At 46.0% G+C, this 13,298-nt stretch overlaps 1 protein-coding gene across 1 annotated transcript in view; it reads right to left on the reverse strand.

The window, feature by feature from the left end:
- The window catches only part of OTP (orthopedia homeobox), a 37,122-nt gene that overhangs the window by 1,450 nt on the left and 22,374 nt on the right, over nucleotides 1-13,298 (reverse strand). Inside the window, exon 2 of the mRNA XM_021084474.1 lies at nucleotides 4,852-5,261. Within this exon, the coding sequence (XP_020940133.1) occupies nucleotides 4,852-5,259 (408 nt within the window). The 5' untranslated portion in view covers nucleotides 5,260-5,261. The remainder of the gene's footprint in view (nucleotides 1-4,851; nucleotides 5,262-13,298) is intronic.

Genomic DNA, 13,298 nt, shown 5'->3' on the forward strand with positions numbered 1-13,298 from the left:
AGTTTAAAGCTCACACTAGTTATGAATCAAATTTAATTTTGCTTAGAAAAACCCATATGTCTTTCTAAAGGAGAAGTGTTTGATAGAATATACTCCAAATGAAAATAAACCTTCTACTAGTTCTTAACACTGACCCAGGAATTTCAGACCTGACCAGAAAAATTTGCCTATGAATGCCAAATTTGCTACTGCTAAGAAAAAAGGATTCTTCCTGAAAGGTATAAAGTAACCTGCCTGACCGAGATAACTTCCCCCTCCTCATATCTGGGATGCGATTTTTTATTTTTAAAAAATGCCAGCATGCCCACTTGGCAGGCTTGCAGTTTAACCTCTAGTCAGTTGGAGGTTTACTGTGCATAAGTATAAATGATGTGGAACACAGCTCAGGTACTGATTACTCTTAGAATTTAACCAATGCAATTGGCCACCATATTCATGGCCAAAAGATTATGCGTTGATCCAAGCTATTTACTATTTATTCTGCAAACTAAATTATCAAGAGTCTGGGAGTACCTGACCCCCTACCCGGTAAACCAGCTATGCACAACGGTGTGTTCACGTTCGCGAAAGTGGAGATACACTATTTACCTATGTGAAAGGCACTGCAATCTAGAATTCTCTCCTGCCCCAACCTTTCTTCCAAACCTGCCCCATCGCCCACACTTTCTCCTTCTCTGGTTTCTGCCCCATTTCCCACGGTTCTGACTACTCCAGTGTCCTGACTGAGTAAAGATATTGGGTCCTTTTCCTGCTAAAGCTCCTTGGGCTGGTGGCACGGCGGATTAATGAGGCAGCAGGGCCCTAGACCGAGGCCGGGATCAATGCGGCCAGCAGCGGATTGAGCTGTTAGCAGCCTTCCGCGGAGAGTAACTCACCGAGCCCAGGAAAGCACAGCGAGGAGACCTGCTGCCACAGGTCGCTTTGCGTTACCTATCCAAGGGTGGACTGCGGGGAGGTAGTCCAGATGGAGCCCTAGACAAGGGATAGTGTCTGTGTCCAAATGCTCCGCATGCCTCACCCTCCGCCTCCGGATATATTTTGTAAGGTATCTTAACTTAAAGACCCGTTCCCAGCACCCTTCAAGCCATTGAATACCGAAGTGTTTGAAAGTTTGGGGGTGGGCAAGGGGTGGGGGGTGAGGGAAGGATGGCAGATGTGGGTGGGGGAAATGGAGGAAAGAAGCAGAGGAAAGAAAGGGGGGACAAAGTGGCCTGAAGAATTTCAGTAGAAAACAAACAAGCCTGCCAGAATCTCAGGCACAAGCGGAAAAGAACAGCTGTTGAAGAACTAAATATTATAGAAATAATCGAAAAATCGTGCTCAATTATGTTTGAGGGTTAGTAGTCAAATGATGGCTACAAAATTTTTTATGTTTCATGGCTTACTGGGGTTGGGAAAAAAAAAATCTGCATGGGGTCTGAGTACCTCCGTTCCAAGCTATGATGCATATGTTTTTAAAATGTGAATGTTTCCACTTGAAAACTAGAGCATGACGGATTAAAATGCAGGCAAAACCTAAGGGAGATTTTGAGAATGCACAGATGACAACTCCAGGAAATATATTAACCGCAACCACGGCCAACTTTGTACTCAGTTGGAAATGCAGCTCTTCTCAGAAAATGCTTAATACAACAGTGAGAATCTAATGGAGGTTGGAATTTAAAAATCCACTTTCATGATATCTGCTGCTACAGTAATATAGACATACTGTAAATGTATTTTAAAATATATAGCCCGTTTAATTCCTCACCTATAAATGGCTCAGAAATTGAGAAAGAGAGGGAGAAAGAGAGAATATTACTTTTTTCCCCATCAAAGCAAATGCTTTATGAAGATCTCATTGGAATCCAGCAAATGATTAATGTGAAGATTTGGGAGGAAATCTGGGGAGCTGTATTAAAGCCTAGATCTCAGGTTCATTTCGATCAGCCAGCCGTGAACTCTGGGCCGAATTCATTACACTTTAATAGTGCTGGGAGAGGAAGAAAATGCAATTTCTCATTCCATTAGAAAACTAGAAAATACTCTCAGCTTGTCCCCCTATTAAGATGTGGCAGGTGACAGGGCCATTCTGGGGGACACGGTCAATGGAATTACAGCACATTATTTTTGTTCGTATAAAATATTGAAAGGCAAGCCTGACTGTGCAGAAGTTATTTCACTGATTTGGTTTTTATGTAAATAAAATATTGAAAGTTAATTAATCCGTGCTAGAGACTAATGATTATGCTTATTATATTGCATTTGATCGCGTAATTTGCATGATTCTCGCATTGCTGCTTAATAAGCCATTCCAGGTTATAAATAATTCTGAAATTGGTTTCTAATAATGGCATGCTATAAAAGGAATGGTTTTATTACACTAGCCAGAAAAGAGGAGCGATATCAGACATGGAATTGGCCTCCGTGTGAGTAGAGGTGCTTTAATAAATACTTAAAAGTATGATATATGCCAGATATAGATAAAAATAAGTATGTTGGATCATTTAGTCTAGAATCAAAAAGTATCTTTAAAAACATACAATTGCAATAAATTAAATGTTTAGATCATTTTTAATCAGTGCAGTGGCCCACATACTGAAAAGAATGTGTGGCAATCTGTTAACTATAAAGAAAACTATGAAGTACTCATCATATAAGAACATAAACCAATTACTATTTAATTTGAATTTGGTCAAGGAGCAAGGATACAGTGAATTGTGAAGTAAATACATTTTCCATAAATTATTTTTGCATTGCATCACATAATGTTAATCATTTTGAAATGTTAATTAAAAAGGTTATGTTGATCTGATTACTTTTTAAACTATGAAACATTATTTTTAAAAATATTGAAGTTGCCATTCTATTAAATTGTTCCTATCAGCAGCATCAGGCTATTATCTTTGGTTGAACATTATGCTAGAACAATTAAAGTACTTTGTCTCTATCCTTGTTGATTATTCTTTTGTGTACTTCTTGAAAATAACTGTTTCTGTTACATAGTTTATGTTTTATTTCATTTACAACTTTTTATATTAAAAGAATCACTGCCATTAACCTCTGGAAGACCTAATAAAGTTTAATAGACCTCGTTTTCTTTTTTCATAAAGTCAGTTGTCCAATTATATTTTATTTGTGATTCTAAGTTCTGTTTTAATCCAAAATAATTACTATTATATCTAGGTTAAGGAATAGCATTTTAGTCTTTAAAACAAAAATTATTAGATAGTATTTCTCTTGAGCGACAAAAAAACAAATTTATGAATTTTGAACCTACAGAATTTTAACCAAGTATTATCACTAACGATAATAGAAATATTAAAATTGAATATTTCTGTTAATTCAGTTTCAGATTTAAAAAGAAGGTTCAAGTTAAAAAATTAAGAGCATTAGTAATATATATCTGCAGAGTACAATTAGCACGCCTTTGATGCTTAATTTCAATGGCCCATGGTTCAGAGCTTCCAAAGTTCACTGAAGAAACCACCTAATAACCACCCTTATATAATATAACCACCCTTATATTATTTTTAATTGAGTAAAAATGTTAGTCTATGTTATACACTGAATATTATTTTATTAATTTCACCATTTTATGTCCCCAACGACATTTTTTTGCTCGCTGTTAGGGACAGAGGCATATGCTATTTTTTCAGGTTAGACTATCTTAAATGCAGAATGGAAACGGAAAAATTCAACATTGAGATTTTGGACACCTTTGTCTCTTACTTCATAGATCAAATGTAAACTAACTGAGATCTTTAAACTTAGATGTTTGTAAAACGGAGATCTTTAAAATTTTTTAAAGCAGCTAGAGCTGAGATCGACACCCAGGATAAAGAACAGAAAATACCAGGTCCGAGACCGGAGCGGAAGGTTTTCAGCACCCTGGATAGCTCAAGACGAAGCCTGCGTCTTGGAATTTCACCTCCAGCAACTGCCCACAAAATATTTGATATAATGTTTTCATTCTCCTAAAAAGCAGGAAAAATCTGAGATTCATTGGGCTTATACTTTTACTCCACAATTTTCAGACAAGGTACAGGTGTGGTTTTCTAAGTTATATATAATTTATAACTTGGAGGGTGGTTGGTCGAGAACAAGGGGTCAGTAATGATTTCATCTAATACCTGTCAATCTTTCCTGCTCTAAATGTCTTTTCTTCAATAGGATAGCTACAACAGAAAGCCCTTACTTCCCCATCCCACCCAAGTTACCTTAGGGAAAACCAGGACTTATAGGCTGTTGGGAATCACTCCAGCGGCCCCCAGGGCCTTGCACCACCAAAGTTCAAAGCCTTTGCAAACATCAGAGCTGGGGTATTTTGCCTGAGAGCAGTGGGAGAGTCATATGCAGGAGAAGAAAGGTACACCGTGAAACCCATGTGTATCTTTTTTTAAAGGTGCTCATTTCGCCTTATTTTCTCCCTTTTCACGTTTTCTGTGTAACTGTTGCATTCTCCCATTTAGCCACACGCTTAACACAAATTCATTAGGGGGTAATGAAACACTTGTCAATAACGCGAGCTGGAGAGGGACAGCGCGCTCGGCTTGGCCGCCTGGGAGACGCGAAAGGTGGGAAACTCGGAGGTTCCCTTCTCAGGAGGAAGGAAGAGACCTAGTAGTCGAAAGAATCCGCCTTCGCTTTTGAGGAGTTTCTGCCCGGATGTGGCTATACTGGCAGGAAATGGGGCCTCTGTCCGTCGATGGGGCCAGTTTGCTGGCAGAGGAGCTAACTTGAGCCCAGGAAAGCATAGGTAGAGGAAGAGCAGCTCAAGATCCCTGCAAGGGACGGAAAGACCCCGCTTCCTTTGCCCAAGTACTCCCGCCCCCTCCTTTTCTTCTGCCCTGGCGCCCAAGTCTTACGTACCTGCACTCGGGACTCTGTCAGCCCGATACGCAACGCCAACTCCTCGCGCATGAAGATGTCTGGGTAGTGAGTCTTGGCGAAGCTCCTCTCCAACTCGTTGAGCTGCGCTGGCGTGAAGCGCGTCCGGTGGCGCTTCTGCTTCTGTTGGCCCTGCTGCTGGCCGGCTTGGCTGGGGTTCGGGCCGCCTTGGGGCCCTGGCTGCTTGTCCGGATCCTTTGCGCTCACCGCCAGCGAGGCCGGTGTAGAGCCCACTGTGGTGATGTCCTCCCCGGGCAGCAGAGTGGCTCCCTCCACCGGGTCTGAGTTGGGCGCTAGGTCCCCCGGATGGCCCCCGGGATCGGAGCCCCCTACGCCCAGCCTACACTTCACCGCCTCCCGGTGGCCCAGAAGCTCGGCGGCATCTTTCATACCTGAGGAAGCAAGGGGATGGCGGTCACTACTTTGCTGGCCATACTAGGACGGACTGTTCTCCCCGCGTTGTCCTCTTTCGGCCCCATCCTCGGCTCCCTCCGCGCCCTTGGAGCCCTATGGAGCAAACTCTCGGGATGCTCAGCTGGGTTTCCCAGGATTTGGACAGCCCAGGTTGGAATACCATCTCCCGGCCCCTTCCCCTTTCTCCGAAGCGGGGTCCTATAGTAAACAGCACACGCTTTCGTTGTCTCTCCCACCATGAAACACTCCCAGTCCCGGCAATGAAACATGCCTCGGGATCCCTTTCTTGAACAGTACCGCGGGTGCCCCAGGAACCCTAGAGCATGTCCTTGGACGTGGGGGATGGGGGGAGAAAAGAAAAGAAAAGAAAAAGAAAAAGAAAGGATTTCTTGGTTGCTGTCCCACCTGCGCTTAGGGAGCTTAACGAACTCTACCTCGGGCCCTCGGCCGATTTCCTCTCACTTTCGGAAGATGAGTAAGTCTCCAAGCCTTCCACCGCCCGAAATCAACCCAAACCAGCTCCGCCTCCCCCTCAAATCAGAGAAAGTGTTTGGAAAATGGAGTCACATCCATCACCAAAGATTTCCAAACCGGAAACCCAGAGCTCAGCAACCCAGACAGCATTAAGGAAACTCAAGTAAACTCTCTAGACCTAACAGTGAATCAAACTTTAGAGAATTCAACTTTTCTTTCCGGAGAAATAACAGGCGCATTGCTCTCAGCCATTAGCAATACCCAGTCCCTTTGCAGGCCGGATGCCTGTGAGGATGAATTTGGCTTTTCTCCTTTCTCCGCTTTTATTGCAGCGGCTTCTCCTTCAAACCAGATTTTTACAAATTCATCCATAGTTAGACGAAGAGGAGAGAAGAAAGTAGTGGGGAAAGAGAAAGAGAGAAAAAAGAGAAGAAAGAAATCCCAAATCAACACAAACAGGAGGGATAAAGAGAGAAAGAAAAACGCCTCCAAACAAATTATCATGGGGTAGATCGCCCCTTTCAAAAAAAATAATAATAATAAGGGGGCGGGGGAAGAGAAAAAAATAAGAAAAACAAAAAGTAACAACATTTCCCAACTCCTTTTTTGGATCTACATATTCCATAGGTTTTTTTTTTTAAGACGATGTTAAATCAAATTAAACTTTAATGCAGCACAATTACTTTTAAAGAAATTAGTCCATTTAGGGCGCATTAAGGTAAAATAAGGAACAAATTGACAATTTCCTGCCCGGGCTTCTCCTGGCTGCCCGGGCGAGAGGCGCGCACTCACCTAGCCTGGCGTCCAGGAGGTCGGCGTGAGACAGCATCGCGCACCGCTCCAGGGCGAAAGCTGTTCCCCCCCAAATTTTAGCGGCTTTAAGTTATTTAAAATAGATATAAGCTATAAGCTATACGATATAGATATATATAGATCACCTAAATGAAAGAAAATTCGGTTTGTGGTTAAAAAGGGGGCTTCTTGCATTATAATGTCCTTTAGAGAGACGGGGAGGTGCTTAACAGTTGAATGAACCCGTGAGCAGCTCGGCGAGGGGACCAATCAGGAGGGCAGCCTGCAAATGTCAGCGCCGGGAGAGTCCCCCACTCCGCCCGCCCGCCTGCGCCCGCCCGAGAAGGCGGCGGCGGCAGCCTTGGCGGCTCCAGCCCCGAGCAGCTGCTAAAGCAGCGGCAGCTGCCTCGGCTTTGCCGTGGGCTTCTGGACCCGGCCTCTGGCAGTTCTCGCCGGCGATTTTCTCCAGGCACACCTTTCCTTTCCCTTGTCCCTCCTCGCTTTCTCCAAAAGCAGCCGTATTGCTTTGAGCTAGGATCTTCCTGGGGGCAGAGGCTAGGCAGGGGACCGAGTAGGGCATGACCCCCTGGTGACCCCCGAGCTCCCGCCTGCGCACTCTGGGAAGCTCTGGCCTGCTGCGGGCTCAGGCTTGCCAATCCCGAGCATTGCAAGGGCAGACCGCGCCCAGATTTCGCTGTGGCGCAGGCCTGCGCCTAGGGTCTAGACGCCCTGGGTGGGACCCCGAGACCCAGCCCCGTGGCAGGCCTAGAGCACAAAACAGGGGTCGGCTTTCCCTATGCTTCCAGTCCCGAGGTCTACTTCTTGGACCCGCGCGCAGTGTAGATTCGTGCACTTTGCACCTTCCAGCGCCCGGCTCCCACCCGGCTGCCGCTCCTCCGCACGGCCCACGCTTGAATCCTGGCCCCCAACCTGCTCATTTGGTCAAAGTTTCTAAGTTCAGCTCAGCTCCCAACTCCACTGTAGGCTGTAAATAAAGTTAAATGCTCTTTATTTTCCTCTCGAATATGTTAAACTACTTGAACAATTTAAAGTGCTTTGCACAAGTGAAGCGAACCATTTCTAATGTTCTGATTTTTCAGAGCCAGCCAACAACAAAGTTTAGATTAGTAATATATTTCTAACCAGAGTAATTTTCAAGATCATTAGGCATTTATGTAATTAGTGCCAAATCTATAAGCTTTTATTACGATTATTAGAGTAAAATCAGTATAAATTTGTACTAATTTACTACTGTTTAGACTTGGCTGTCAAGCCCAGAGGTTCTTATTGTAAATGATAACTGAGGAAATTAAGTGCAAAATTCTGTACCATTTCTGATCTGCTCCTAAACAATCCGTTTCAATTGTATTTGTAGCAGAACATAATGCCCTTTTAAAGTTATTTGACTTGTATTTTTATTTGCAACACAAGAAAAATGCCCTCTACCCAGGCACAATGAAAACTGATATTTACTACTCTCAACTTGATTAACATTGATTTTTAATTCGAGAGTGATGCAATTAAGATTATTCATTTAGTGCAAATAAAGCTTCCACAAAAGGGTGGCCTTATGAAGTCTGTTTTAAATAATACCCAGCAAATGGCTTTTTTGTTGTTGTTCGCCGTCCAATTGACTTACACAAAACATTGGAAATGCTGCCTGAGAGCAGATGCGAAGAGGAATTGTGTGTGTGTGTGTGTGTGTGTGTGTGTGTGTGAGAGAGAGAGAGAGAGAGAGAGACAGAGAGAGACCGAGCAAGGAGACAAAGGAGGCGGCAAGGCGAACTCTGGAGCAGTTTTGCTTCCTCTTCCTTCTCTCCAAGAACCCATTCCCTTCTCCCAAGCGCGCGCGCGCGCACACACACACACACACACACACACACACGTGCGCGAGCACATCCGCACACGTGTGAGTCCCGGGCATCAGCCACACCAGGTGCTTCCGAGCAGTGGGGACCGCTTCCCCAGAAGCTCGGGGCCAGGCCAAGCCTCAGCGACCGCCGCAGCTGCTGCCAACTCGGCCTAAGTGGGACTGGGGCGTCGGGAGAACCGGCTGCGGTTTGGCGGAGCCCAAGAGGCGGTGGCGTGTTTGGAAGCGGCGAGGGTGTTCGCCCAGCGCTTACTGTTCTTTCGAGAAAGACTTTGCTTGGGAGAATACCTAGATCTAAAAGCAAACAGAGTCCCTCCAGTAAAACTTCCTCTTCCCTCAAAGAAAACCCCAAACCTAGAAGCAACGGCGCCGTGCGGGCACGGTAGGGAGGCCGAAGAGCTGCCCGGGCGGGGCGGCGTGCTCCCTGAACGCGGCTCCAGAGCGCGCACCTGGCTGCATGTTTCCGGGGATGCGCAGGGGTTTGTGCACACCTGGGTGGAGCTTGAGGGGTATCCAAGACCAGAACACAGGGGCAGAGGTGAGGAGAAGTGTCAGATGAAGAGGCATGGGGCCTGGCAGGGGTACTCCGCTCCTCCAAACGGGCAGGTCCGCGGAAGTCCGCACAGCCTTGGCTCTGAACTCCGTCTGGAGGGGGGAGAAGCCGCCACCCGGAGAGAGAAGGCGAGGGCGCGGGGCCTATACGTGTGTGTGCACACAACGGCTCGAGTCCTCATCCCACAGCCTCCCGCAGAACAGCCGCGAGCCGTGCAGCGTCCTCCCACACGCACATGCTCGTATATTCTGTTTTGTTGCATCTTTCAGGTCGATAAATAAATGTGTAATAGTTAATGTGAAGACACATCAGAGTAATAACAATGGGACGAAATCAAAGGATTATCCATCTCTGTTAGTAACCGCTGAATAACAATGTTGCGACGTGATTGATAGCCCGCTTCATTTTATGACTTTTCTATTGGTCTTGATTTTTATAGCAGTATAAACAAACTAAATCATTTCTTCCAAGACTTCAGAGCATAAGCATCTACCGGTGGGGTTGGGGGGAGAGGGAAAGGGAAAAAAAAGAAAGGGAAATCTGAGAGTGGGAGGGGGTGACGGGGTGGTGTGGGGGCGTCGAAGTGCGGAGGGCGCAAGCTGGAGCTGGACCGCGAGTCAGGAACCGGCTGCCAGCAGGCGTGGCGAGGAAAACGACAATAGCCTGGACGTAAAATGCTCGCCCCCGCTCCCGGTTCCCTCTCGGCAGCTCGTTTTGGCCAATGTCTGAATCCACCTGGGCAGAGCCTGAGATGTATTTACCAGAGTTTTATTCCCCGTCATCTTCCCACGTTCCTCGGGCAGCCAGGAAAGTGCCGGTCAGGCCCATTGCTATTGATAATTTAAGGCATTTCCCACATGATCATGGGAACTGAAGTCCCTAACAAGGCGAGGCTTTCGCGCAATGGCCCCCAAATCTTCGGAATGACAAGAATGTCTTCAGAAATCACTTCAAAGCAAAGTAAAAGGATTTTCTATGACGGATCCAGTGATTTTTCCTCAATAAATAGGTTTTAGATTGTTACACACACGTAGAAGTGGAACAAAGGGAACTACCAGAAAATATATTGGTTGCCCCTAATAAAATTTATTTAGACAGTTTACTTCTCATAAAAAATAGAGATTGAATTTTGTACAAGAGCCTGCCAAGGGGCGATGCACAGGGAAATCATTTTTTTTCTTTCTCCTGTTCCCCCCTTCTTCTTTTTAACGAAGCACAAAGAGCATTTAAAGGCCAGGGAACCCGCTCAGGCTCCCGCTCCCGCCGGGCCCCGAGCCCAGACCGAGCCAGAGAACTTTGTAGTTTTGAGAGAAGCTGGCTTTCTGGGAGGTATATATATTTAAGAAACAAAACAAAACAAAACCTTGAAGGATGACTATGTAAACTACAAGCACAGCAACTACAAAATTAATGCCTTTCCTCCAACTCTGTTATCCTGGTCCAGAGCAAGACTTAGAAATATAACGTGGCTGGATAGGGAGATTGGTTGGTATAGGAGATCCAAGCACCAAGTGCTTTAATGATGGATTTATGCTGATTAGGTTTGTAATTCTGATTTTCTCTCTAATTGTATTTCTGCCTTGACTGCAAATCCTTTGTAGAGACAGAGAGACAGACAGAGAGAATAAAAAATATATACCAGATGCTCCTAAAGAATTAGGTAGTGTGCCCAGCGCCCTAATTGTTTTTTCCACTTACAGAAGGCTTGGGTGTTTATTAAATGTAACTTTCGGTTGCTTGGGTTGTTTGTAAACTGCTCTCTTTTCTTTGCAGACAGTAGGCTGAAATATGGCGCGTTATTATTCACATTCCTGCTATTAAATGCTGAATTGTAACATTGTTCCCTTTAATGAGGAGCGCCTCCCTCAATAATTAACGATCTCACATTTTCCTATTTTCTTGCCTGATGAAAAGAATCAATTTTAATTCGTGGTAAATTACAGCCATGCTTTTGGGTATTATTTGCTTACAGAAAACAAATCAAGTGACTTGAACACTCCTGTTTACTTTTCCAGATATGCAATAACCCAGACGCAATGGCAAATCAGATCGTGTTCCTCAGGCCTACCTTAAAACCTCAAACAGAATAAAGGGTGGAGGCAAATACCCGAGGAAAAAAACAGGAAGCTCTCACTTGAAACTGTGGTGACCGCTTTCTCCCACCGCTTTCAAATCCCCAGGGGCCAGAAGCGTTGCTCCCCCAGCCCCCACCCTCACCGCCCCACCCTCGTCCCAGAGAGAGGTCAGTGGTCCACTTCTGGCCACACTTAAGTTTGGGATTGCTTGAGGTATGTCTCATTTGGGGGAATCGATTTGAGGATGGGATGAGTGGAAGGAAAAAATATCTGGAAGGGCAGCCACGTCTCTGGGAAGGGGTGACAGGCGCTTCCACACTTCTAGGCATAAAAGAACACTCTGGAGGTCCCCAGCAAGAAAGACTACACGCAGACAGGCTTTGGCTGAGTGCTCCTGCCTGGGCCACTGGGAAAGTACCGTCGGCGCGCCTTCGAGCTGCGGCGGAGTGACTGCTTTTAACCCCAAGCCAAACAGGCCTGGGCGCAACCCCAACACGAGTCCTCCAGGCCTCCCAGGGCCGGGAGCACAGGGCCTCTCGGCTGCTCTCAGCAGGATTGTCCCATTGAGATTGCCGCCGATCCTGCAGCCAGAAGAAACTCCCTGCCTATGGGACCCTGGCTCTCCAGTTTGGGAGCTAAAAGCCAAGGACCCACATTCTAGGCTTTTTTATTTTTGGCGCAGGGAGCGGGGGCTGCGTGTGAGTGACGTGTGTACTTGTGTGCGCGTTTGTCTGAGCAGTGTGTGTCCACTGCCTGCTCACTCGAACCGCGGGGCTGTGCAGGAGGTGGTGGAGGAGCAGAAAAATAGCCCCCAACGAGTCTGATTTCCTACCCTTCCCGGAAGCCTGTGGCGGTATACGAGCTCAACACAATTTTTTTTCCCCCACTGCAGTAAACAGTTCCCCATACGTCTGAGTTTGCAAACTACAACCAAGCAGTCCACCTGCCTGACTCTTCGTGGGCGCCCAGGGCCGGTCCTTCGCTTGTTTATGTATTTGTTTTCTATCTTTGCCTTCTAACAACTAGCATCCGCGGCCATCAACACAGAAAGCTCGGCACAAAAACAATGACGGATTAGTACCCGCCCGCTGATTTCGTATCTCCTCTTTTTTGCCTTTAGCCCCGTAATTTTAATGGCTTCAATTAGCCACACGGAATATAATAAGTGACATAGAGATTTTGTTTGTATGTGTATGCTTTTCTGATTTCTATTTACTCAGGATAAATAATCATATATCAGTTATTCAGTTAGGTGACAAGGCTAGTAATTGGAATAAAAAGAAAAACATCTCATCCTTATCTCTTTCTATAACTAGATATAGCGCTAATAAGACTGCATCAATCTTATCTAGCAAATAAATAAAATAGACAAACAAACAAATTCGCCTCCAACAAGTTAATGCGGTGTATCTGAGTGGAAAGTAGATATTTTCACGCATTCTGGAGATGAGGAGTGACTTTTAATAAAATCACAAGAAAAACAAATGTAATTCTGTAAGCCATTTCTTGGAGCCGCCAGCGCCCGCCCCCTCCCCACTCGCTCACAGCCCGGCTCCAACATCCTGGCCTTTTTTGCTTGTCACAAAAGGCTCGTCTCAGCCTATGACTGACCCCAGGGCTAGGCTTCTCCAGCTATTTTACACTTTGGGGTGAAGGTCTAAGGGAGAGAGATATAATTCTATGGGGAATGAGCCTTCTTCAAGTAGAATTTTCTTTCCCTGTCTTCTGCTTTCTTTGTTGTCCTGCCCTTGCTCCCCCTTTTGCTTCCTTTCTCTCTTTCCCTTCACTCCCTTTTTGCTCTCCCCTTTATTCTCGCTTCCCCCTTTCTCTTTTTTCTTTTCTGCCTTTTCGTCTACCCACGCCTTCCTCTCATTCTCTTTCCCTTTGCCTCCGTCCTTCAGTCTCTTTCTTGCACTTTTCTCCCCGTGTCTCCCTTTCTCTATTCCCCTTCCTCTCTTCTTTCTTCTCCCTCCCCCCTTTTTTTTTCTTTCTACCCCCCCTTCCCTTGCCCCCTCCCCGAGGCCCGAGTGCGGCTAATTCCGGGCGTCTATATTCACTCAATTAGAGAAATCTACAGAGAAGATCGATCTTCCATCTGCAGACATGCCAGCTTAACAAATTAGATTCTTGTTTCGTGCAGGTGATTTGGTGACAGTTGGGGAATTAGAAGTAATAAGTTGTTGTGTTTGAGCCCGGGCCCCCGCCCCCCGCCCGCGCCCCTCCCCGCCCGCAGGCCCCCGGCCGCGCCCGC

Source organism: Sus scrofa, chromosome 2, assembly GCF_000003025.6.
Source record: "Sus scrofa isolate TJ Tabasco breed Duroc chromosome 2, Sscrofa11.1, whole genome shotgun sequence".
NCBI classification, from domain to species: domain Eukaryota; kingdom Metazoa; phylum Chordata; class Mammalia; order Artiodactyla; family Suidae; genus Sus; species Sus scrofa.